Source organism: Fusarium oxysporum, chromosome III (assembly GCF_013085055.1).
Source record: "Fusarium oxysporum Fo47 chromosome III, complete sequence".
NCBI classification, from domain to species: Eukaryota; Fungi; Ascomycota; class Sordariomycetes; order Hypocreales; family Nectriaceae; genus Fusarium; species Fusarium oxysporum.
Window position 1 is genome coordinate 1,608,371 of NC_072842.1, and position 26,071 is coordinate 1,634,441.

General features: G+C 48.8%; 7 protein-coding genes across 7 annotated transcripts; 2 read left to right on the plus strand and 5 right to left on the minus strand.

Annotated features, from left to right (window-relative positions):
- The first annotated feature begins 1,223 nt into the window (after window positions 1–1,223).
- FOBCDRAFT_20952 (uncharacterized protein) lies at window positions 1,224–3,612 on the plus strand. Its single transcript, XM_031175898.3, has 3 exons — window positions 1,224–1,551; window positions 1,611–3,264; window positions 3,321–3,612. The coding sequence occupies exons 1-3, from the start codon at window positions 1,232–1,234 to the stop codon at window positions 3,504–3,506; spliced, it is 2,160 nt and encodes a 719-aa protein (XP_031047031.3). The 5' UTR covers window positions 1,224–1,231; the 3' UTR covers window positions 3,507–3,612.
- Window positions 3,613–3,970: 358 nt separating this feature from the next.
- FOBCDRAFT_20958 (cation transport protein-domain-containing protein) lies at window positions 3,971–7,429 on the minus strand. Its single transcript, XM_031175901.3, has 3 exons — window positions 7,011–7,429; window positions 5,123–6,870; window positions 3,971–5,071 (listed from the first exon to the last, which is right to left on the minus strand). Exons 1-3 carry the CDS (start codon window positions 7,108–7,110, stop codon window positions 4,109–4,111), a joined length of 2,811 nt encoding a protein of 936 aa, XP_031047034.2. The 5' UTR covers window positions 7,111–7,429; the 3' UTR covers window positions 3,971–4,108.
- Window positions 7,430–10,449: 3,020 nt separating this feature from the next.
- On the minus strand, window positions 10,450–13,363 carry FOBCDRAFT_217391 (P-loop containing nucleoside triphosphate hydrolase protein). The gene has a single exon (XM_031175903.3). The coding sequence runs from the start codon at window positions 13,232–13,234 to the stop codon at window positions 10,757–10,759; it is 2,478 nt and encodes an 825-aa protein (XP_031047036.1). The 5' UTR covers window positions 13,235–13,363; the 3' UTR covers window positions 10,450–10,756.
- A 137-nt stretch (window positions 13,364–13,500) lies between these two features.
- Window positions 13,501–14,239, plus strand: FOBCDRAFT_20973 (uncharacterized protein). Its single transcript, XM_031175904.3, has 3 exons — window positions 13,501–13,635; window positions 13,687–13,730; window positions 13,812–14,239. The coding sequence occupies exons 1-3, from the start codon at window positions 13,631–13,633 to the stop codon at window positions 14,129–14,131; spliced, it is 369 nt and encodes a 122-aa protein (XP_031047037.1). The 5' UTR covers window positions 13,501–13,630; the 3' UTR covers window positions 14,132–14,239.
- A 76-nt stretch (window positions 14,240–14,315) lies between these two features.
- On the minus strand, window positions 14,316–15,347 carry FOBCDRAFT_237820 (nucleophile aminohydrolase; the record flags this gene model as incomplete). The annotated part of the gene is made up of 4 exons (XM_059610175.1): window positions 14,316–14,646; window positions 14,706–15,093; window positions 15,150–15,202; window positions 15,313–15,347. The coding sequence occupies 4 exons, from the start codon at window positions 15,345–15,347 to the stop codon at window positions 14,316–14,318; spliced, it is 807 nt and encodes a 268-aa protein (XP_059464411.1).
- Window positions 15,348–15,527: 180 nt separating this feature from the next.
- On the minus strand, window positions 15,528–21,056 carry FOBCDRAFT_258235 (uncharacterized protein). Its single transcript, XM_031175907.3, has 9 exons — window positions 19,064–21,056; window positions 18,610–18,650; window positions 18,088–18,196; window positions 17,920–18,048; window positions 17,676–17,751; window positions 17,488–17,585; window positions 16,940–17,431; window positions 16,770–16,889; window positions 15,528–16,716 (listed from the first exon to the last, which is right to left on the minus strand). Exons 1-9 carry the CDS (start codon window positions 20,705–20,707, stop codon window positions 15,946–15,948), a joined length of 3,480 nt encoding a protein of 1,159 aa, XP_031047040.3. The 5' UTR covers window positions 20,708–21,056; the 3' UTR covers window positions 15,528–15,945.
- Window positions 21,057–21,854: 798 nt separating this feature from the next.
- Window positions 21,855–24,698, minus strand: FOBCDRAFT_270815 (uncharacterized protein; the record flags this gene model as incomplete). Its single annotated transcript, XM_031175909.2, has 4 exons — window positions 21,855–22,716; window positions 22,778–23,757; window positions 23,813–23,879; window positions 23,932–24,698. 4 exons carry the CDS (start codon window positions 24,696–24,698, stop codon window positions 21,855–21,857), a joined length of 2,676 nt encoding a protein of 891 aa, XP_031047042.2.
- Between the last annotated feature and the right edge of the window lie 1,373 nt (window positions 24,699–26,071).

Genomic DNA, 26,071 nt, shown 5'->3' on the forward strand with positions numbered 1-26,071 from the left:
AATAGGGCCACATGAAGACAATGTGGAAAAGGAGCAAGGAACTAAAGCTCAGCGAGAGGTTTAACTTCGAATATCAACTTACATATCAATACTGTATTGTGTATATCTGAAGTTAGGTGGTAAAGGAGCAATGCAATGAAATACAACCTGGTCTGTAGGATAGCCCGGTCCGTGTTTCCAAACTTTGTGGGGTAATCATAGTTCGTCGTGGTGGGGAATTGGCCTCGTGTAAGTGAGTTACCATGTGCTCATCAGGGACAATGAATCGGAGGCAATTGAGAAATGAGTAGACGTGACGAGAAAGGAAACCATTCATTGACAGTTAAACAATATAGGCCGGGAGTCCATAGAAGTTGAAGCATGAGATGCATTGTACATACACCGAAGTTTAAAGTGGCAGCTTGAGATTAAAAGAGGCAGAGTCGAGTGAATAAATATATTGTCTTATATTTCATGATCGAATGTGCCTTGTTTCTTACCAATTTGGAATAATCCCAGGTATTTATTAAGATGTTTTCAGTGACCCAGCTTTGGATAGTACATACTCTGTCTGCACTACTGCACTGACTTTAGACAAGTATATGTATGCCAAAAGCTATGGACGAAAGGCCTTATATCGGCATATCAGATGATATCAATAGTTTCTTACATCAAGAGCAGAATCAGAGGGAGGTGACTTAGATAGACTGATGGACTGCCTCAGTCAAGCGAGTGAACATCGCATATGTGGCGGAAGTGGCTGACATGTGGCTGCATAGTTTCTTGAGCTCTCCACTCCTCCTGCATGTCAATCCCCAGAACGGGTGGCCATCTTCATATGATTTGCTTATCATTTCTTTATCCATCGTCATTGTATTGCGTGTAATAGAAGCCCCCCATCACCGTCTCTTTCATTGTACAGATATCCACTTGACATTCGTTTCTGCCATATCGGCCTTGCCTCTTTCTTTCTTTCTTTTTTTTCTCATTAGTACCTCATTGAATGCAAGTGGCAGCACGGACAGAAGGAGCAATTGTCCCGTACTCTGTTACGTCTCGGTCTCAGCCAGCATCGGCTCTTTGAGACACGCTGTCTGTTGCTTCGACATCATTTGTTCATGCGAACCTCCCACTCGAGCTATTGACACCCGCGGTATGTACTACAAGGTCCTAGGCGACGAATTTGTACCCTCTTCCTTTGTTTGTCCTTTCCCATACACTCTACAACATCCCTGGAACGTCGTGGAAGCTCATGATGATCGTCTATAGCTCGAACCAACGACTCATGGCGTCTCGCGACCCCTCTGAGGGCCCCTCGGCTCGTCCCTCCGCCACCCGCACTGCTTCTCACTCGCACACTCCTAAAACAACCGCTCCTAGCAGCGACGATCGATTAAAGGTCCCCAAAAGAGCCCATACTTTTGCAAACGCTACTTCGGCGAAAGATGGCACTGCATCTCCTGATGCCTTCGACACTGCTGAACATAGCGATTCAGACGATGGCATAGAAACCACTCGGGCTTCCATTGAGCTAGACATCCTTCCCATCGAACTTATAACCTTGACGGATAGGTATGCACACTGAGAAATGGTAGATCCTGACTGTGCCATGCTAAATCATGTATGAATAGCTTCATCGAGTCTCTGAATGCGAAAGTCCATCCGACTCCTCCTAACATCGAGAGGTTATCGCAGAAGTTCCAGGAGTTTTATACGCAAGCCTCTGCTAACATCAACACCCATATCAACGCCCTTGCCTCAAGACAAAGCCGCGACGTCTCACCCGCACCATCCGCCTCTTCAATATCCTCCGCCGCCAGTCGACTTCGATCAAAGGCCAGTGCGCTTACCAAGGCTGAGCCAGAGCAACAAATGATCACATCAGAAGAGCTAGCAAGCCGTAAGAGAACAAGGAAGGCTCTTGAAGCCAAGAGGTCTCTGCTGGAAGAGGCTGTCGAGCGTAGACTATGTGAAGGCATCTACGACAAGATTTACAGACACCGAAGCACGCAGGATGAGGCACAAGATGACAAACTACGCTCCAAGACTGCCGCCTTGGCCTTGGTCGGTATTGGGCCTGCTGACCTAGGCATTGACCTCACAGGTGAAACAGATGAATCTGAGGGGAAAGCTGGCCCGACAGTGGAAGATATTAAAGAGAAGCTGGAGCCCGCCAGGCGAGACATTGCCATGATGACACAGAAGCGATATCCACTGGGCAAGCTGAATCATCTCAAAGCTGCGCACCGAAGTATCGTCGACACCCTTGCTCATTTCCATCCTTCGGCATCCGCTGATGAGATTATGCCTATGCTTATCTACACCCTCATAACTCTGCCGCCAGAGAACCTACATGTCATTAGCGATGTTCACTTTATACAGTATTTTCGATGGGAGCCAAAGCTTACAGGTGAGGCTGCTTACTGTTTGACTAACCTTGAGGCTGCCATCAGCTTTCTGCAGACAGTGGATCTTACAACACTCAGGGCTGATGAACAGCTTTCCGGTCCAGCAAAGAGCACAAGCCCAAGGACCGAAACTTTCCCTCCCGCTTACCAGCAAGGAGAAGCGCCCTCATCAGCAAACGTGCCTGAAACAAGCAAGACCAAGGCTGAGGGAGCAAAGCTTTCAGCCCCTGATGTCAAAGCATCTGTGGCGTTGCGTAACCGTCGTCTGAGCGATCTTGTAAACGGGCCTGCGCAGGCATTTGGGGCTGCCAGCGATGCTGTCTTTAACACGGCTGACCAGAGCTTAAAAAATATATCGAACAGCTTGGGAGATAGTTACAAATTCCTCGTAGGAAAGTTAAGGGAGCATCAGGATAGCCCCCGAGAGTCTATCACAGTACCAAGGACTCTAGATGATGCCCGGAAACTTGTCAGCACGCCCTCCCCCGATGAGGAGGACAGCAGCGGGCTTAACAGACTCCTTGCACCCGACGACAATGATCTCTTGAAGCGCCCAGCCTCGCGCGAAGAACGGGTTCTGAACCTGATAGGAGGTCGCCGCGACCGCAGTGCTGATAGTACTCGAAGTGGTCGCAGTGCGAGCTCTTCAAAGAAAGTATTGTTCGCTTCTGACGAGCCCAAGACAGCCAGCCAAATCCCAGGGCAGAACCCTGCCGTTCTGGACCAGATGCGCAACTTGGGCAATTCTTTTAATCCTATGGCTCGACTTCCCAGTATCAGTATGATCCGTGGATTTGGGCGCAACACCCCATCAGCCCCTGCAACACCAGCTGCTAAGGAGCCGGTGAAGCCCGCCGACGGTGGAGATTTAGGAACAGTATGTTCAAAACATGAACGCCAGAATACCAGTAACTAAGGCTAACAAACACCCAGGCTTTCCCCGATATCGCCCCAGCTCTTCCACCTAAAGAGATTCCTAGAATTGCCCCGCCCAACAAACGCTTCATGGAGATACAGACTCCTGGGGAGCTTAAGCTGGGTGAAGTTCTTGACTTATTGCGAGATTACCGTCGTTTGGCTGGCGCATTGAAGGATATTGGCGCTTTTGAGACAAAGTGAGAAGGGCCATAATATAATACAGACCTATGCATAGATTCTCTAGACGTAATTAAACTTGGATGAAGTAATTGGGTAGGAGTAGTGGATATGCCGTACGAATAGCGAAAGTGTAGTTATTGTTGTACTTGACGCATAGAATGATATGAATGACAATGGCTTGCACCTAGGGCGGGATCGCCTTCTATTGGGCACTGCTACTCTAACAAAGGTCATGATGATATACAAGTCCCCAGACAAGATGAAACGCCAGTGTGGTCTGGATCTTGCTATGCTACATAAAAGACCATGAATATGAAAACACCTTGGTCCAGCCTCTAGAACCATCATAAATTTGTGACATTCGTTTGGCTCGACATGAAACAAAAGCTTGCGCTATGACAATCGCCTTCCAAAAGCTCTAAGTTCTTAAAACCCTGATGCTGAACGCCGTAAACCCATTCGACATTTGAAATCGCTTTTTTGTCTGGAAAATATGTAATTTGTGAAAATGATGCATGAACAGAATACCCCTCTGAGAAGGACAATGAAGTCATTTAACAAAAGTATAAGGCCGTGTCTGCCTCATGACCCATAGAAGCAAAGCTTTGGTTGTTGCCCGTCGTTTAGGGCATTGGGTTGGTCTCTGCGCGGCGAGGACCACCACTGTGAGACTCAATGGTTCGAAGAGGAGGAACGTCATCCTTCTCCTCTTCGAACACTGGCTCAGTATTGAATCGCGGGAAGTCCCGCAGGTTGTTGGAGTTGTTTGATGTTGCGCGCTTGTGACCATGTATCTCGTTGCTGGGGATTACGGGACCAGGATATAAAAATTGGGAGATGATGCGACTATTTGCTCGCTCGCGTATACGGCCCATACTGCCACGTCGACCAGGTAAACCGGGACTGATCGGCGGCTCCATGCCTGAGGTGGTTCCCATCGAGGCATTTGTCCTGGTGCGAACAAGAATTGGTTGGTTCTCCTCTGCTTCCTTCTGGAAACGTGCCTCACTAGGTAGCAGAACAGCACGATCCAACCCATAAGGTAAGCCGCGGTGACGGCCACGGATTTGCATGGCAACGATAATAAGTTTCCCAACGACGGTGAACTGAGAGCACAGAGAAGCATTGACGTTGGGTACACCCATACTCAAACCCACAGTTCCGTACGCACTGATAACTTCGAAAAGAACATCAAATAAATTGAAGTCTTTTGCCTTGAGACTTTCACCTTCACTGATGGCGAGAAGGAAGAACCCCACAAAGACGTACCACAAGTCGAAAGAAAGTTGACGTCGCAGATGGGTACCAACATAGTTTAGGGCGCTGGCTGATTCCTCCTCGTCTTCATCTTTCTTGTTGTGGTAAACTCCGAGAGATTTTTCTTCGTAGACGTTCGTTCGGCGGATGGAGATTGCGATTGGGAAGATCGAAATGTACATCATGATCATGTACAATACTGGGATGGCAGGGTGAAGGTCGCTTAGACTGAAACATGAGAAGCCTGCAGTTCTGGTAGAGGCAGCTTGAAATAGACCATCGGCAATACGAGTATGGACAGGTAGTTCAGCGACTGGGCCTGAGTTAAGCTGGCGAAGGTTAGCATGATAATAAACAAGAGGGGCTGACGAGCTGCATACATCTAAGACCACAAAGAAAAGCAAGTCTATGGCATTTAATGCGGCAAGAATCCAAAATAGCCACCAATTGGCGCTCGAGGGGAATAGGAGGGTGAAACATCGGCGAGGATGGTCAAGAAGAAATCTGAGTTCTTCCCACAAGCCGGTCCCCTTAGGAACAATCTGAGCAAGAACCCAAATGACAAAACGTAGCATGACAGGAAAACCCGTGTTTCCAATGATAATGAAGAACCACATGATCATCATGACATACTCCGATGTATTGAAAGAGTTCATACTGTCAGGGGTTAGGGTCAGACCCAAGTCGTTGAATGCCGAGTTGGCTGTCCAAAATCCCCACCAGGTTCTTGAAATAGCGTTCCCTTCAACAATTCTCCCGTATTTCTCATTATGAAGAATGAAAGGCAAAAGGAAGGTTACAGCAATGAGCTGGAACCCCCAAAAATAGGAAAGTAAAATCAGGGCCAAAGTCCTAAGGGATCGATATTCGATACCGCCAAGTTCCTCTCGCTGCTCCAGGGTCAAGCCCACAAAGTTAGAATTTCGACCCATAGTCGGGGTGTAACTGAGGTAAGGCATGTCTTTCGTGTGGTCGTTTGACAAGGCCGACTTGATAGTGTCGATTGTGCGTGTTCGGAAAGCACGGCCCATAGTGCTCTCATTATCATCGTGCACCTCCTTCTGGCCACGGTTGAATACACGAGGCTTGCGAACTCTAAGGGCATTAAGAGTGCCGCCAACGGCTTTGGCATCATCAGTCAATTCGTGTTTGAGAGGACGTTTCGGCTCAGCAATAACAATGGTTGGTCTGCGGCCTGTTGGTGCCCTGGAGTCTAGTGTCGCGTGGTCTGGCCTCGATTCCACGGTTCTCGTCATAGCAATTGTGTTGTTATCATCATCGCCGTCCTGGGTATCATCATTGTCCAGCCTTCGAGGTCCCATCCCCCGCTCTGTTTCTCGGGGACCAGGAATCCTTAGAATTTCGTTGTCCTGGTTTCTTTGACGCTCCAGGATAGCGATATGCTCCGCATGGCTTCTTCTTTGGGGAAATTTGGTCAAGTCGTCGTCGACTCCGTCACTTCTCTTGACCGTTTCAGCAAATTTAATACCTGTCGGCGCATTCTGTGACCTGCTCTGCCCCTCATTCGCTTCCCTGCCATCTCCAAAGCCTTGGTCAGGTTTCTCCAAAGGACTTAGCTCTATGCTGTTAGAACGGCCGGCTGAGACCGTGTCGCTTTCATCGCTGCTCGCAGGTGGTGGTTTATGTGGTAGATTTTCATCATCATCATCGTCGGCGATCGCCTGAGATTGAATAACATCATTCCCATCAAGCAGTATCCCATCGTTCGTGATACGTGGAGGTCTCCCCTGGTAAGGCACAATCGTAATATGCCGACCATTGACTCCTTCTTCAGCTTCGCGTTCATTTCGTGGACGAGTCTTGGCCTTAGAAAGTGTAGCACGGCGCTGTCTGGCGTCCGTAACCCACCCTTGAAACCTCTTCTCGAACCAGTAAAGACGTAAGAAGACCACTGAAGTATGTAGCGTGATTGGGTTAGACGTTATAGTAAAGAGGTAAACGACAATCTGTTGAAAGGTGTTGAGAAGGTTGACGTCGATTGGGTTTAGTCCAGCTTGTGTATTGGCTCCGCTGGCGAACATAAGAGAATCGACATAGGACGTTTGGCCGCGGCCAGCACCATATATAATGACGGAAGCTAGCAAGGTTGCGCCAATGATCCATGTATCTGTGAACAATGGTCAGACAGAGACTTGGCATTTGAAATTTGATGCCTGATGGAAAGCAAAAGGTGTATATGAGATCGCGTGGGGGTTGCGCTCAAGACGGAAGCATGGGGGTTATCGAACACCAATGAATGTGACTTACAATGAACGGAAATAAAGTTGAAGTGTGGTTTTTTGGACATAAACGGCGGCTTGACAGCTTTGAGCCGCGCCCATACAGAGGCGCGCGTCTCATCGAGCATGTCTTCCAAAGAGAAGAGAAGTCCGTTGGTAACTTTTGTGACGTTAAGGAAGATGCGAAGGCAGAAACCTAGAAACAGGGAGAGAGGGCTTCCTGGGCTATTTGGGTTAAAGTTAGTCGCTGAGCTTAGGGACTAGACTGTGCCATGGCTAAGGACAATTATAGTTATGGCGTAAGGAGGCGGAGACTGGAGACTGAATAACGGAGGGGCACGGGAACTGAACTGGCGATTTCCTACACACCACTCCCACTCAACACAGAAAGAGCAAGGTTTTCTTGCAATGCGTCGAGTATAAGAAATAGGAATGGTCCGGCGACGTGGTGCGGAGTGAGTCTTTGGGGCACTGCCAGTGGCCAGGTAATTTTGATGTCGAGAAAACAGGGTGCGGCCTGGGCTAGACTTTGGTCAGAAACAACCTGGACTAGCTAACCATTCTCGGAATTGGAGACCCGAATTGTTGAAGTTGTAGATAAAGAAGCATATTGGTTTGATCGAATCCTTTCAATAGATTGTGGGGATGAAGTTGGAAGAGGCAGACATTAAATTGGGCAGAAGAAGGACTTTTCAATACAGTAGGTAGGCAGGCACCTAAGGTAGGTATGGATAGCACCGAAGTGTACAGGCACTATAAGGTAGGCGCTAGGGTGTCAGGAAATTTTCTAGAGATAAGGAAGGAGGCAATGCAATAAAAAGAACCATGAAAGTAGCCCTAGCAGCGGAAATGGAAGAAAGATAGTGGGAAAAGCCCCTGACATTACCAACGCGCTACCTGGGATTCAAGGAAACGGACACCAAAAGTAATACTTTTATCAATGCACTGCACTACTACGGCAACAACAGCAGCAACAGAGGAAAACAAAGACAGACGGCGGCGACTCGGAGTTCGCGATCCAACCACGAGGGACCTGTTGATGATTTCACGGGGCCCAGATATCCATGTCGTAATTGATCAGCCATAACCATCCATGCATGCATACTCCCGTCCCTTGGCTCTTCCATTACACACGGAAAAAGAAAAGAAACAAAAAAAACTCAATGTTACAGTACGGAGTACATGGCAGGGGGGGTTCAGAAGACAGCAGATTCAACAAACTTGGATCATGGATGTGAGGTGAGCCAAGCCATGGACCGAGATACCGGGTCCATAAACGGATCCAGGCACAGCAGAGCACACACGCGGCATTGGCAGGGCTTGAGCCAGGACAGGGGTTGTTGGAAGCCCAGATGCTTGCAGATGGGGACACGGCGACGACGAGAAACCTACAGACAGACTGAGGATTCCACCGCGCGGGACATGTTCCCCGGCACCGGTAGGCGTCCTCCCGTCTGGTCTTTACATTAGTGGCTCCATCCTGAAGCCGAGTTTGTTGGCTCCAGTCATCGGTACTAGGGTACTTAATAAACACATATGTATGAGCAGGCTGGAGAGACGGCGGAGCAGTGCGGAAACCAGTACGCATCAGTGGGTGAAAAGCTACGAAGAATATGTACTCCGTACAAAAACTCTTTATTCAGAGCGCCCGTCTGTTTACGGATAGCGGAGCGGAAAAGGTGGCGGAAACCGTGAAAACGCCCGCTGATCCCGCGACGGTTGGGTATTGTTCCTCTAACATCTCATATGATCAAGTAAAGCACTAATGATGTCAGCCTTCTATTTTTCTAGATCATTGATGAGGTCGACAGACTATTAATACTACATAGTAAGTACTAAATACCTTCCCCCCCTGGCTACTGACGATCATCATGTTCACACCACCACACGCATCACTCGAATATCCTTGTAACAAGGCCAGCGTCACCGCGACTTGGGGCCCGGCGAAGCATTGAACTCGGCACAATCTAGGTAACTTGGGACCTCAATTCTAACGGCAGGAATATTAATAACAGCTCAACGTAAACTGGGTAATTCACTGATTGGACCAGATAGTTTCCTGCGCTGATTGAAGATCTCAAATTTCTTTGTACCCAGAGGGATTCTTTCAAGTTCCCTGCGGGCGTGAGCTTCGCCTGCGGGTGATAAAAGCCTGTCCTTGTCTGCTGTCTGTGTGTTGCACTTTTATCGGGCCAATGGCACGTCCCCCCAAAGCAATCTCCAATTCCATGGAAGCCAAGAAAATTCGGAGATCTGAGAGGTGGTTCTACATATGTACATGGTGAAACCACTGACACGTGCTTTGCCCGAGCCAAACAAAGGGACAAGTGGAAGGGGGTTTGGACTCGATGATTGTGGACAAAGTCAGTCAAAACCAGTATAGGTAGGCCACCTATCTGTAGTCAGGGGGCATTGCCCATACTGCAATCGAGCTATTATCCTTGACTGGCACTCAGACCCTGCCTCAAATATCAGGGCCGTTTCTCATGAGACTAGGCGAAAAGGTGTGGCGAGCTATCGATCGTGATCCATTGGTTACCACCAAAGCCGAGGAGATGGGAAGTCTCCCATCTGTTCAGTACCACATAATTATGCTTTTGTCACCATATTCCAATGCGATACATATCCTCTCATAACTACTGCTCCGCCCTTGCGACACTACCCTGGGATGAACTCCTCCAACTATGTGATGTCGCCGCTCTTTAATCGCATGTCCACAGACCACTGCCCGATACCGCCGTTCGCGAGCTACTGAACACTCGCGTGGCTGAGACAAAGACCTCTGCATGCGTATACGAGGGTGCTGCGCAACAATCAATGGGGTTTCCGGGAGAATGAAACCTTTAATTTAACCTAACTTTCATGAGGATGGACACTACGTACGAACAGGTCAATGCCTATCATGCAGCCTCTTTTCAAGCAAGTCATGCAAATGAGATATGAGCAAGTTGTAAATCTAGACTGCACCATGCCACACCCACTTTACACCGTCAAATCAGGACGGTACTAACTGGGAAACATCCCAACACCAAAATACATGACAGAGTGCAGTCAGAATAAGAATCACCAATTCTTCGTGTGAGGTTGCAACCAGGAACAGACATCCAAGCCCTAGTACTGCCAAGCTTTTCTCCCCGGAAACTAAGGCGGCACTAGTTTAAAGAACCCCCCTACCTGGGACCTCGTAGCTCTGACTCTAAAAAATACTTGCTACTGCAGGTATCTGTGGATAATGGCCGTTGGTGAGATCGTATGTGGCCCTTTGGCTCACTACCTTTCGTAAACCATCCTTCACATGGCATCATATTTGGAAGCCGTGTCACACATTGATATGTGGTGTGATGCATGTCACCCTGTGATGCCTAATCCGTTTACGAGATCTGATTAGGCTGGATTCTGCCTGTTGGCCAGTCTTCTTATCTTGTCATACATTCCCATGTCACCTGGATCTTTCACCTCATGCACTGCCATAGTCTGAATCTACGTGTAGTCAGTCAATTCACTCCAATGAGTCATCCCTTGCCTACTGTCAGAAATCTAATTGGATACCTAGTGTGTGCAATGTGATCGGCTATGGCCGTGTTGTGTTTTTTCCTGAACGCCGAATCTTCCCCGTCCTTGCGCCCCAAAAGCATTATTATGCGTTCCGCGGCTGCATATTCTTATACATACGACATCTTGTTTTTACCCGTGATTCCGATCCCCTGGCTTATCATTCTTTGGCTCACCCAATGTACCTCCACCTCCATTGTGCCGATTCCAACTCTCTTTCGATTACTGTGCTGCTGCTCGCCTGGCATTCTCGCGTCCAATCTTCTTGAAGAAGGCATTGCTGTCCCCCTTCTTCCGCTTTGCCGATAACTTCTTATTCTGCTCGATATACGCCATGTCCTGGCCACCACTGAGCTCGCCGAGAGTTCCCGCTGTTCGTCGAGCTCCCTTCTTTTTCTTGCGCCCCATAGTACCCTGATGGAACATGTCGTCGTTTGGGTCATCCTCCTCCATGCTCTCATTCTCCACAAGAACCTTCTGCAACAGTTCACGCCGCTCCGACACATCTGCGAATGCTAGTCCGGGTGTCTTCTCGATGTTTGCTAATTGCGTAATGACCTTGAAAGCATATCCCTGATCGACAAGGAAAGCTTGACGTTTGGAAGAAAAATACATTTCTTGCGTGTCTTTTGACACCAGAGAGTAGAAAAAGGCATTGAAGCCCTCGTCATTACGTCTCTTGGCCCGAAGAATTCGTCCTAAACGCTGCGCTTCCTGGCGACGTGAACCGTAGTGCGATGAAATTTGGATGAGGCAGGTAGCCTCGGGCAAATCGAGGGACGTGTCTCCAATCTTTGATAAAAAGAGCGTGTTGACATTCGGGTTGTGCTGAAAGTTCTCCAACACTTGCAGACGTTCTGCTTGACCAGTGCCGCCGTAGATGAACGCTTTTTGAAGCTTCAGCGCATATGCTTTGAGCGCATACACGTTATCCGAAAATACTATAATCTTGTCTCCTCTTGATTCGTGGTAATTAATGAGATATTGACAAGCCTGAAACTTCCGAGGGTTCATGATATAAAGCAAGCCCTTCTTCCGGCTTGGTGCTTTGAGGTACTGGTCGTAGAACTCTGTAGGCATTGGGCACCATACTTCTGCACACTGAACTCTAGCAATGTGTCCTTGCTTTGAAAGCTCCATCCAATTGGCTTCAAATAGCTTTGGTCCAATAAGAAAATTCAAATCAGAAATCTTGTCGTCTTCTCTGAGGAGTGTTGCTGTGAGACCAAGCTTCGAATGAGTCTTGATCGAAGACGTGACTTTTCGGAAGATGTTGGCGGGCACAACATGCACCTCGTCCAGCAGCATCAGGCCCCATTCTCGGCCTGTCAAGAACTTCATCATCTTCTCTGCATCGTAAGATCGGGCCCGCGATTGTGTGACCATTGCATAGGTTGTGACGATGATACCAGTGCTCCCAGTGAAGACATTGTTCTTGGAATCGGATGTGAAGGCAACAATGTCATCAGGATTGATGTTGGACCACTTCAAAAATTCATTCCTCCATTGTACGACGGACATTGAACTCGTGCATAGGACAATGACACCCTTCTTGATAGTACAGGCTGCTGTGATACCCACAAGCGTCTTTCCAGCACCACAGGGCAGGACGATTAGTCCACTCTTGGCTCGGCCGTTGCCAAACATCTTACTCAAGCTTTTTTCCTGATAAGGCCGAATCTGAGTACCAGGCTTCAGATCGATATCCAAATTTGCGTTGGCTTCATCTCTCCGAAAGTCATACTCCTCTAGAACTGGGTATCCTAGATTCAGGCATTCTTTCTGTACCGTTTCGACATCCTTGTCTGCAATTTCAAAAGAATGCGTCACTTCCTGGTCCTCGTCGTCCTCTTCGTTGAGCGTGGCATAGACTTCGCCCTCCTGGACGGGTTGTCCATCTTTGCCTTGTTCGCCTGCTTGGCTGAGACCATTGGCCTGCTTTACTCCGGCGGCATTCTGTGTTCCGGGAATGACAAGGCCGCCAATCTTAGGCGCCACTGATGTTGTGATCTCTTCCGTTCCTTGGACGCGTAGGGGACCAATTTTGGGGTTCTTGAGGAGAGTCTGGAGCATGTTTGGATCAGGACTTTCGACGTAGTACTTTGTATTCTTGAGAACCAGCTTCACCTTGCCGTAACTCTGAGTACAACTTGTAATGAAATTTCGAATCTCATCTGGCAGAGGTGTCTTAAGAAATCGATCTAGGGTATTGATGATGTCCTCTGGCGACAACCCAACAGAGACGGCAGCGTACAGGCTGTGTGTTGTAAGGGCGTATTCGTGCATGAAAGTCGGTCGAGACAAGGGTTCAGAAATAGTGATGAGGAAATCCTGAGCCTGCTCCGCGAGTGGATTAAAACTCTCTAGAATGATGCGGCCTTTCTGAGGGTCTATCCAGAGAGGTCGGTTCTGATGATCTTTCTTCAAGACCAGGTATGAGAAATCACGGTCGCCAAAGATGTGTGGTAGGGGATCCCGAATCGCATGTCTCTTCTGATAGCGATCCAAGGAAAAGATGTCTATATTCTTGTTCAAATCACGTTCCAAGGCCTCGTCGACGGGCCCCTCCTCCTCATCCGGCATGTCCTCATTGCTATCGATCGTTCGTGGCGTTGCAGCTCCAGGTGTTGACATGCGCGAAGACCTTCCCACTTTTGCCCCGCCCTGGACGGCAGCACCTGCTTTCCTCTTAGGCGGCATATTTATTGAGTTTCTGGACAATCAGGGCGTGGTTGGCGGTGGTCGTATAAATGCTGATGAAGGAAAGGAGGATGTGAAGGACATATGGGATGTGAACAAGCGCTGCTAAGAGCGTCACTGAATGATGATGACTAACCAATGTACTTAAGTGGGTCCATGTCCATCTGCTGAAGTGCCTGCCTGCTCTAGTAGGTAATCTTCTAGCGCCTGTGGCTTGTGATCAGGGGCCGTAAAGTGCATCCGAAAGCCTGATTAATACACCCCACCAAAACTCTACCGACATTCATCTGAACTCAACCTGTAACTATTCTCAGACACCACAATTCAGTTGTGAACACTCCTTCCAACGGCGCAAACCATATTGCAAACCACGGAGATTGCTTATTATTTGCTACCATGTGGTATGGTATGCCACGATTCCATTCATTATCCTGCGACTAATCAACGTCTAGCAAACACATTCTCAACGCCCAAGTTTCCGTTCGGTCGCCTTGTTGTACGTCGAAAGTTTATTGAAGCCAGTCTTGGCGACTTCAAGTTGTTTCCTGCTCACCTTACTAACTAACTTTAACTACAGGTCGGAAATGGTTCGACTGTGTCGAATGCCACAGCGAACAGGAGTCACACCCTCTTAAGGAAAGCTTCGAGATGATTTTTGCGTGCAAGAAGTGCAGAAAGTGCTTCAGAAAGGACGTGAAGGAGTTCGAGGAGGCCGACGAGTTTTGCCCTCATTGCGACAACCACTTTGTTATCGACGCAAAGACCCCTCAGGCAGCTCTTTCAATTGAGAGCGACGACGTACGAATGGACAATAAGATGCTCAAGGACGACAGGCAAAAGACAAAGGGACTCAGGTCCATCTTTGACCCGACAGAGGAAGCCGATAAGCTGGGATAATCCAGAACAAGATCAGATAAAAAGAGGAAAGTCACGGCGTTCAGGATACATAGCGATTTGTCACTTCCACGGGGATACGTTCTGAGAGAATGCGTGCGTCATTAGTTGTGTTAATACAATGGCACTGGGTCCCGACTTTAGAGACTCGTGCTCTTGTCTATGTAAACTCTTCCCATACGCCTCTCTATTCCGCAGCGGAGTCATCCTGAGATCGGGTTAGGATGGCAGCACTGCCGGTTCCGGGGGTCCGTCCCGTCTTCTTCTTGGCAGCTTCTTCCTGCTTCTCCTGCTCAATTTCCTTGACGTAGCCTTCAATCTCGGACGTAGGTAGTGTTTCGATGGTGGCGCCAGGTGCCATGAGAGAAATCTCGATGTTCTTGGCTCCGGTTTGAACAACCTCGAGCAGCGACTTGATGGCAAGCCGGATGGTAGCCTCTCGGTCCATGTCCTCCTTGTAGTTTCGCTCGAGGAACTCGCGAACAGTCTTGCTTGAACGACCGATAGCGTTTGCCTTCCTGTTAGATCATTAGTTTCGAAAATTCGCCAAATATTTTTATCATTTTGAATAACGCACCAGGCAGAGTAGATGCCAGAGGGCTCAGTCTGGTACAGCCGAGGGACATCGCTGCCGTTATCGAAGCCAACAATCAGAGTGCTAATGCCAAATGGTCGGACACCACCAGCCTGTGTGTACCGTTGCTGGACGCCAGCGACATATTTGGTAATGTAGTCGATAGTAACAGGGTCTTCGACTGACAAACGATGGGACTGTGCCTCTAATCGAGCCTTGTCGACGAGGATACGAGCATCCGCATTTAGGCCAGCGAAGGCGAGGGCGACGTGGTGATCGAGGAGCTGGATCTTGGAAGGGGTGATGCGAGTATCTTGCAACTTCATGGCGGAGCGCTTCTCACATCCTAGCACAACAACATCAGCACCCTTGACACCGACAGCACAAGTTCCTATTGAAGGTATAAGCCACCGTAACAAAGCTGTTAACCAAAAACCTGATATCTACCTCGCTTGACAGCTTCGCCGGCATATTCGACCTGGAAAACGTGGCCGTCGGGACTTTTCAGATGTTAGGAAGCTTGTCGTGAATGTTGTTATGGTACTGACCTGAATACTACACTTATTGTTAGCGATGGATATATCATTGAACACAGGCCCGTTGTGTGAACTCACCCGACAGAGCTCTGTCGTAGCCGGATGCCATGGTGCAGAATTAAAGAAGAGTTGTTGCGAAATCGCTGTGTTCGGGAGTATACAGTGTGCTTTTTTGGTGTATGAAGGCGAATCGTGGAGTTGTTGCGAGGCTCAAGGAGTGTTGACGTTGATGTATTGGGGTGCTCAGCTTCGTCAGAACGGCAGCCTGCCTGGTACCTACGGAAGGCTGAGAGCTGTAGCTCCCCAGTTAGCGGGCAACGGGCCGGAAAAACACCGTTGCGTGTTCCGCATAATGGGCACGGACCTCTCCTTCCTGCTGGCTCCCTTCTACATGCTTATATAGACTTCAAATCCGTGCAAACAACCATCGGCCCCTGGAAACAATTGATCGCATCTTGGTTTCATATACTCCGCTTAGTGCTTGTATACTGAAATTAACTATCATAGCCCCATTAATTCATTTTTGCAGTCTCGCAGTCTATATATGTCTCTCGACTCCCTACTTCGACTGTGTACGAAGCTGGTTGTTGACGAATGAAAAGAATGGAATTGTCATTTCTCGTGAGGCAAAGAAAATAGGAGAAGGGGTACAAGGTAAGCGCATGACTAATGTTCCTGAATAAGGGACATGTCAATTGTCCCCGAGGTTAGAAAGTCGCTACTTCGGACCATGTTTGACTCTGTAAAACACCGGCAACATGTTGGCCTTTCTCAATGAGCCGCGATCGAAAGTTGTCGATCCACATGATCTCCATGAGGCCATCCTGCGAAACCGAATTAATATCTCTGTACAAATCCATCGCCACGGCCATCGGCATAATCAGCATATCAGGTTGAACAGTGTCATGCAAGACTGAATCGAGTCCACGGCAGATATCTGCTGCAAACATGCGCCCATGCTGATATCGATTGAGATCGATCTGCAAGTCGAATGGCAAGTCAGGCCACATATTTGGGTAAGCGTCGATGACTGGCTGGTAGATGGCTCGGTGCAAGCTTTCAATGCATTGGTGAAAGAGGATCTGTGTCATCCAGTAATATAGGAAGGCAAGTCCGGTGTTTGCGTCCCTGAAAGCGTACGAATTTGTGAAAGGAATAAGACCTCCGGGACTGATAAGCTCCTCAGTCCAGTAGGCCACGGGATGTTCAAAACTGGGACGGTTGGCCATTTGAAACCAAGCATCAAGATGTCTCTCGAGGGAAAGGCAATCCCGGAGAAGCTGCTGAGCGCTGTGCCGTCGATGGAGGGTTGGTTCTGACGGAACAATTTGATCAACTTGAGAAAAGATGGCTGGCAGCAGAAGAACAAGGTCTAGGAGATGGTCCAGGAGAGACTTCGGATGTCTCTGCCACGGGACAGTCTTCCAATCTGGAGAGGATAAAAACGTATCTTGTCGCCTCAGGAGAGCGAAGCCGGTCTATCTTGCACTCAGCAGAACGAAACAACCATGAACCGTTGAACGCTACTTACAGCTAGAGGTCGATACACCCGCACAAAGAAATGATGATTGGGAAAGTGACTAAAATAGGCCGGCCCCATTCGTCTCATCTGTTGAGACCCTGATTCGCCAAACGCATATGTTGTTTCATGCTAGCTAAGTGTCAGCAGTCATTTGGAATCAGTAGAGGCATTGCACAAACCTCGAAGAAGAAGATGCAGTAACTTTGCGCCGAGTCATCTTGCTCATATACGCTCGGTAAGCGTGCTAAGCATTGTGCTCTTACACCAAAGTCTCCTTCGCCCAGTAATGACTGTAAGTCTGTCGGTGTATATGGCGGGAACGTAATGCGAAAGGGTGTGGAGCCATCAGCTGAATGATCTGGAAGAGTGTATGGAAGCCTGGTGTGCAAAGCTGAGACGAGAACCGAATACTCCACTCCTTGACTTGACACAAGTGTGTGATCGTCCCAGGCTGAGGTGAGAGGATGGACTGGCGTGATATCGAGCGTTCTAGGAGGTTCCTCGTACGAAGGCGAGCTGTCCTTCTTGGAGGATGAGCTTTTCTTCGGATGCGAGGCTACTCTGCCTTTGTTCTGCGGCGTCCCGGTGATGAAGACTCGTTCGCGTTCATAACCTTCACATTGCCTTCCACTCGATATACACTTCTGGCAGTAGGGCCTCTCATTGCTGCACTGTTCGAGAATGTGAGCTTGGATGGCAGAGTTACGATGAGATGATAGAGACTTACCTTGACTCTTCTACGCCGGCAAGTTTCGCAGCCTTTGTATTTCCCAGGGACGCCAACCATATTTATCTTGATAAGGAGGATGAGTTGCAGGATGTCATCTTGACAAGTTGTGTTCGGGGCAGCTTCTATTATAACGAAAGAACTATGGGATGGCCAGGATTTCGGCTACTCCGTCTGCGATGCTGCACCTAAACTGTCACCGGCATCTGTTGCAATGAGGCATCCTGTCAACTGTCTATCACCCCACACGTCACGGAAGTCCATCTTGCACACAGTCATTAGAGCCACCTCGACGCGGAGATGTAAAGATGGCTCCTTTCAAGGTAATCACCTGGTGAAGTTTCATCGCGGTAATGAGGGCCACCATGTACGACGAATAAGGAGTGTCAAGAGCTCTCGTTCGACCTGACCTAGTTGGCGACGGCCGCTCACAACATCCACCGGGTGTAAAGCTCTCAAGGGCCATGGCTCGGCACATGCTAGGTATGGCGAAACAATCCAATTGGAATCGATTGGGACTGGCGACGTCAACGGTAAGGGACCCACGACAGGGACTTTGGACTGGGATAGGAATATGCGAACGAGCAAGTCTTCACTTACAGGGAACTTTTGGCCTAGCGCATCGGCTTCTTGTGGAGAAGCTGCAGCGTCCGCCCCATAAGGCTGACAGGGAGGTGTGTGAGGAAGGGCGGCATTGGCTCCTCGTTGGCTATCAAGTTTAAGAGCTGAAGCTGGCTATTTGATAAACAACACGGAGTGGAGGGCAGCTCCGTTACTCCTGTTTGACAGATTCCAAATGACGAGGACGTGGGCATGGGCATGGGCATGGGCATGGGCACAGGCAGGAGGCCTTTGAGATGCAATGAGACACAACCAACTCATTACGAAGTGTCAACATTAACCGGCCGAGTCATGTTTCTGACTCCCAGTCGTGTTGACTTGCGTCTTGCAAATAATTAGGCATTAATTTACCTGATAATGTGATGGCTGAAAATAAGCAGTGACCTGCACGTTTCGCAAGATGACGGAGATAGTTCCGCCCTGTGGATTGATTGACTACCACCAACGCTATCCAAATCGGCTATCGACCTTATCTAAGCATGTCTGTGTATGTATGCATACGTAGTTGGGTGTTTGAGGGTCATGGCTGTTTTTTCAGATGGCTATACACAAAACAGCCATAACCGCAATGTGCACAGCACTTTTGCTTATACAACGCTTTGGGCCTCATTATTCAAGTTTTTGCTCATTCGCGCTCGCTTAGGTCAGCGGGGCTATCGAGGTCGTTTGGCCCAGCCACAGCTAGAATGACTGAGCAGTACGAATGACGCTGCAGCATACCCCAATGAAGGGAAGGGGGGTCACATATGCTGTCACTCGGGTACGAGCCCAAGAGACCGGGGTATCAAATATACTTGTAGGGGTTCATGATGCCATTCTGGGTCAGATGTCAGCCCTAATGCCGGGGAATTGTAACAGAGGGTTGAGGTGAAAATAGGGTTCCACAACGCAGCGTTCGATGGCTGGGGGTTTACCCAAGCTTGAAAGATGGACGGGGCGAGGGGATCAAACTCACGGGATCAAAGAGATTCTTGATCTGCTTCATCAGACCAATCGTTGTGTCGTCTCGGCTGTAACCGATAAATTTCTTTTTCGCAATTCCCAAACCATGCTCAGCACTGATACTACCACTACGCTTCTGAATCCATTCGTATACCCAAGGCTCCAGGGCCTTCTCAACTGCAGGATCGTAACGACGCACCGGAATGTTGAGGTGCAGATTGGAATCGCCCATATGGCCATAGCCAAGTACGTCAACAACCGGGTGGTCAGACGTGTCACCCAGAAGACCCAGATCAATCAGACGAGCCTTGGTATCTTCAACAATGGTATACATCTCGTCGAGGGGAATAGAGATATCGTACTTGTAGGTGCCGCCCCAGTGGCCAAGGCACTCGGTGATGCCCTCACGCCAACCCCACAGGTTGCGAAGCTGCGTCTCGTCCTGGGCGACGACACCGTCGGCAATAACTTCTCGGGTCATGACATCCTCAAGGAAGGTCTCTAGCTTTGCGTAGTCATGCTCGCCGTTGGAACCACTCGTCTCAATCAGGCAGTAGAAAGGGTATTCTCCTTCGAGGGGATGCTCCTGGCCCTTGACCTCTGAAACGATTCTCTGGCTGCGGCCGTCCATTAGCTCAAATGCAGATAGAATTTCTGATAGCTGCTTCTTAGCCTCACGGAAGGCAAGCTGAGCTTTATCATACGACTCTATGCCAAACACAGCAACGTTAACAGCGGGAGATCGCTGGGGACATTGAATAGCGATCTTTGTAATAATTCCCAAAGTTCCCTCTGCACCAATGAAGAGCTGCTTCACATCGTAGCCGGTGTTGTTCTTTCGCAGGGTACACAGGTCATTGATGACGGTACCATTAGGCAGAACAGCCTCAACACCGAGGACGGTGCCATGCAAGCTCCCATAACGGAGCAATCGCAGACCGCCAGCATTTGTGGCGACGTTTCCACCGACGTGGCACGAGCCCTTGGCGCCGAGGTCGAGAGGAAAGATATAACCCTTTTGGGCAAGGTATGAGTCGACAGTCTCGAGCACACAGCCGGCGTCAATAACAAGTGAACCACTGACTTCGTCGAATGAACGAATCTCGTTCATGCGAGCCATACTAATGACGATCTCGTCGAAAACGGGAATGGAGCCTCCCACAAGGCCCGTGTTTCCTCCCTGGGGTACGACAGCCAAACGCTGTTCATTGCAGTACTTGAGGATGCCGCTAACTTCGTCGGTGGTGCCTGGACGCAGCACCAACTTCGACTGGCCCTTGTACTTGTGCATCCAGTCCTCATTGTACGTTTCAAAGTCGGCCGCGTCGACGCCCGCTCCGCCGCCCGTGATTCCGTCAATAATGGCCGAGGGGTTGTTACCCAAGATCTCACGGAACCTCGCAACGTGCTCGGGGGTCACCTGGGCGAACCGGGCGTCGCGCTCGAGTTGCGGGTACGTCTCGGATGTCAGCTTGCTTTGCTGTGCCCGAGTTTGGGAGATGAGCCTCGGGGCTGTAGTCGCGATGCATCGGGCGGGCGTTCTTGAGTGGGCAAGGCTTCTCTCGAGGATGTTGGTCCTTAGAGAAACAGTCCTCCGGCTACCGGAGCAGGAGGCGGGTGCTCTCAAGGCACGGAAGAGCTGTGAACGACACGGCATACTGGGAAATTCGACTCTGGATCGAATTGACCGTGCAGATCTTGAGTCCGGGATCCCAATTGTCTATCTAGAGGCAGAAATATAAGAGAGGAGGAGAAACTGAAGTCGTAGTCCATATCGCCCCAGTAACTTTTTATCTATTGCGCAAGGCTAAGAAACTGCGGAGCCCACCTTTCATCCCTCTCACACAATCCGACCGGCTATATCTAACTGTATAAAGTCCGACATCGTCTTCGCCCGTCTAGAAGACGCCGATGCAGTTGCCGCCACCATCCGGCATCGCCGTATTTGATACCTATAACCTTGCTTTCTCAACTGTTCAAAAGTTTGTATGTGCAAATGTTAAGTAGTTATTCCGCTTTGTCAATGTAATTCGGCGAAGTTGACTCTACACCGAATCAAAATACCCAGCTCAGCGTCGGTGAACCCACACTTTTGCCGTATACTTCCTCCCACCCTTCCAAACATGCACAATCTTCCGTCCAATAAAATCCTCCCCTCCACTCTCGACGGACAAGTCCAATAAGTTGGCACTTCATAGGTACTTAGGTAAGGTAGTTGTTATTCTTAGGTAGGCACCTAGTTTGTAAAGTCCACGTACATGATATGACATGATACGATACCAAAGTCCCAGCCTCAAACCATTCCGCCCTCACAGATCGTCTCAAAGGTACTGTTAGGTCTTTCAACTTGATGTGAGTGTACAGCAGATCGAACAAATAAACAGAATCTTCGGTCTATCAAGTCTTTGATTCTTGGTGGTATTAACTAAAAAGGAGAAAATAAAAAAGAGACACATTCCTACGGCGATGCCCCCAAGAAAGCTGGGTTGGACGCCTAATGTGTTGTTATCCTGATCGGCCATCCATTCGCTCCCACCAAATAGTCAACCCCTCTCTGGTATAAGTCAATGGGATATTTATTTACCGTAAGTGAAATGCACCCTCCGTCTTCGCCAGCACAAGGTAAAACGCCACTAGGCGATGCATAATTAAGAAGGGACATGTAAGTATACTGTATCTCGCCAGCGTTTTCTCTCCATATTTTACCCCTCCCTCCTTTTCGGACTCGTGATGCCAAGTTTCATACTCAGTTCCATTTGAACTGATGCGTGCATCTCTAGCCATGGGTCTTCACCCTGTTTCTCCTAGACCCCGTTTGTGTGAGGGCTTTGTGGCTCAGCGTCGCTCCTATTCTGTTGTGTAGCTTCTGGGTTCTCTTGCTGGTTATTTTGATCGTTGATCAGCTTCTCCATGAAGGAGATGTAGTCGTACTGTGGCATTCCTCTGTCCTCCGACATATCTGGCCCACTGTGAGGCGGCATGATCTCGATAAGTTGGTCAATCACTTCGTCGGGCACCAAGCTGTGTCGTAAATCCATCTCTGTCACGTATGGCTTTCCGTCTGCCACCTCGCGGAACGACTGGAAGACTTGTTCTGCCGTGTTCTGATCTTCTGTCACATCCACCATGAACCGGATAAACTGCTCAAACGTTACATAGTCGCGCCCACCAGATGTTTCGAGGAAGTAGTCGTGCATTTCATCCTCTGAGAACACAAGCCCCAGTGACGCAAGCGCCGCACTGAATTCAAGTTCCTGTAAAGAGTTTGTGTCGTCACGATCGAAGTGACGGAAAACACTCTCGAACTCTTCCAGCTGGATAGGGGTCAGGTTTGTCATGCTTCGCGCTACCATCTGGTTCTCCAAAAACGCAAGTTTCTTCTGCACCGAAGTCTTAACAAGACCAAGCTCGTATGACAGTTCGTCGTATGTGTAGGTAGTAAAGTCGTTCTCCTCAATATTGGCCTCTTGGCACTTCTGATCCAGCTCTGAAATTTTGTCCAAGTATTGGTCTAAGGGAGAAAGGCTCTCACTCAGCTTCCTTACATGGTGCAGTTGGTCTTCCACGTCACCGTCAAGGCCAGAGATGGCCAACTGCATGGTATTGAGAGCCATTGCAAAATCATTTGCCTTGTCAGCAAAAGATTTGCGGAGGGCGTTTTTGATGCTATGACAATGTTAATCGAAGAAAAGGAAGGGGGGGCATCTATTGAGGATAGTCGACTTACTCTCGGATTGTCTCGTTTATTAGCTGGGCACGTGTCATCTCATTTGATGCTAACTCTGCCCACTTCCTCTCGAGAGCATCCAGGCTCAACTCCGCTGGTGGATCGTATGGACGTAGGCGATAAGTCCCCAATTTGGTCTTGATGTTTCCGAGCAACGTTGCCAGGTCACTCTTCTCGGCGACCCATTGTCTTTTTTTACCCTTTTTGTACTCAAAGAACTGGTTTGATTGAGCTTTGGCATCGGCGTATGTTCCTTCAAACGTAGCCTGCTTCCACACCTCGATCTGCTCTTGAATGGCTTGTAAGAGCGCCCGCATCCGCCTTTCGTAGGCACTTTGCATCTCCCATGCCCCTTGCATGTTGTTGACAAACTTTTCAACGCGACGTCCAGCGTTCTCGACCTTTTCCATTTGCGAGAATGCATGGAACCAATATGCAATATAAGTCATCAGAGATCGTTCATCGGGCTTGGCCACGTCGCACACATCTTCCACATCAAGCAGCTTAGGGATGCCAATCTCCTTATGTGCGATATCGAATGCTAGTTGCATGTTGCCTCGATGATCCTTCTTGTCCAGGGCGTCATAGTCGATAAGGTCGGGTCGGTGGATATCCAATAGAGCACAGAACGCCAAACCATCGTTCCAGCTGGCGCTAAAGTCTCGCACCTCGACCTCGTCGTAACACGCCGTCTTCCGTTGACACCACAGCAGGAGACCCTCCTTTGCTGACATGCCCTCCTCGTTAATGTCACTGATGGTAAATCGAAGAATCAAGGTCCAGATGAGACCCAGAACAATCTTTTGGTTACCATCAACCACATCCTCAGCACCGATGTTGGTCATTTGAATACCCCTGGACTTGACGAAGTCAAGTGCCAGGTTCGCATTCTCAAATTTTTGTACTCGAAGCTTGGGTTTCGAGGCATAACGGCCGAGCGATTCGTGTGAAAGACATTCGAGGAGATGAATCAGCATGACCTATGCATAGATGTCAGTGACAGTTAGGGGAAAATTATACAGAAAGTAAACTTACACCATCGCTAAGATCTTTCACGAGGTCTTTAACCTCAAGGTTTCGAGCCTCGATCTTCGTGTTGAGCCTGGAAAAAGGATGTGAGCATACTGCAGGCCAGGGATTTAAAACATAAATACCATTTTGTGAAGGTCTTTTGTTGGACCGTGACCCATCTTTGCTGCTCTGCAAAAGCCATTCTCGTCAACTTCTGGTCATGTGGAGGCTCAACAGCAGCAAGAGCGTCTGCAGGAGTAGATGCGCTGGGCGGGAACCTTCGCGAATTGGTTGACTGTTTCCCTATCTGAAGACCTAGAAGAAATGTTGTATTTGTAGTTCTGCTGCCTGACCGTTGCACTCGAGCCGCATGCAGTTGTGACTTGTCCCGCCTTGTGCGCGGGGTCGGTGAAGATGGTGGAGAGTATGAGAGCGAACAAGAATCCTGTGTGAATGTTCGACGACGGGCGATGAATCCAGTTACGGGCGAGGAGAGCCTGTTGGACAAAGAGCGAGGAGAGTGTGGGGAGGCCTCGAATACGGAAATTGGGGTAATAGGAAGTGACTCGAATGAAGCGGTAGATATCCTTGAGGATGAAGATGAAGCCGAGACCGAGACGGTGGAGATGTACGATAAGCGAGATGATGCCGATATTGAAGCAGATGGAGAATTGTGGAAATGTTGATGATGCTGATTAGAATTGTTGTTGATGCTGAGATCTGTCTGGTAGACGTAGTAGTCTTCTTTGTTCTCTTGGTAGCGCTGCTGCTGGTTGCAGTCGCAGTCGTCGCTAGATTGGGCATCCGCGTGTAAACAAAAATTGGGGAACTTCTCGTTGCCCTCCACGTTGCCGGGTTGCAGTGGAAGCATCCCCTGAAAGGCTTGGGCGGAATCCTTCGTAGCGTCCATTTTTAGCTGGTTTTCAGCGCTTGCTAAGAGCGGCTAGTTGATGGACTGTTGATAGACCGGGGTTTTATCGATTTGAATTGGTGTTGAATATCCGTTCCCTGCAAGAAATTTCGACCTGAAATTTTATATGGCCGCACACGGGAATTACAAAGATAGGTAATTAGCTATAAATAAGTTGCACACCCAAATGGTGAGGCGGTCGTTAGGTTTATACCTGGGCGTTGGGTTCTATCAGTTTGATCCCAAGCGCATCCTACACCTCCTCGCATGAGAACATACCGTGGATTTCCCCTGGATACATCCTCGAGACAATGCACAGCGTGGTATAAATAGACTTGGGACTAATCTGGTACATATTTTTTGTCTTCTCCTTTTTGTTCGCTGGTTCATTTGAAACAACTAGCATTCCTTTGAGTGATGCCGACTCCTTCTATCTTGAAGGGCGAGGGGTTCAGATACTCGATACATAAGCCGTGGAATTTAGAGAGTTCATTAGTTTTGACCAGGGTGGACCCTGCGCGAGGAACGAAACGCTGGGGTCGATCAACCGGCTGTAAATCCCGATGCATGGCGCTGGGCTGTCTCAACTGCCTATCATTGGAGGTAGGTCAAACTAATAAGCTTCAATGTGTGTACAGAGTAAACGGCCAGGTAAACACTTATTAGCTAGCGTCTTGTGAAACCTTCTGTGAAACCCTAGTATTATGCAACCATAGACCCAGCTTAGTACATTATAGTTGAGTTGATAGTTGCAGCTTCAGCCGAATTTGAAGTAGAAATTGGTAACAATATCTAGTGCTTTGCATCAATTGAAGAACTCGGACAGTTTTGAATAATCTCATGTCCTATCGACCATACCACTCCGCGTCTTCTCCGGGGCTCATTGTGTTCGAACGCCTCCTAGCGCCTGTAGAGATTCAAACAAATGGTAAGCATGACAAGGTTCACAGAAGTAATCAGCATCAGACGAAGATTGTTTCGATCTTCCACACTCAAACAAGCTCGCATGAACATATATCGTGACACTCGAATAAATGAGATATCGTATAATAGAGAAGTACGACGTTTCATAGGACGGAAATCCCCCAGCTTCTATTAATGATTGGCTGTGATTTTGGTTGCCATGAAACATATACCCTGTACAACAGATAGATCGTCAACAACGGGCTGCTTTTAACGAACGACAAAATGAACAGCCTTGAGTATATGGTCAATAATGGCTGGGAATCTATACAAAGAGCCATGTAGTTGGCGACCTGGCTGTCTATAAAACAATCGAATCAAATGATCTGACGCTGGAAGCCGTAGCTACAGTTTCTCATGCTACTATACACCCATCAACATCATGAAGACCATCACTTCCTCCTTTGGAT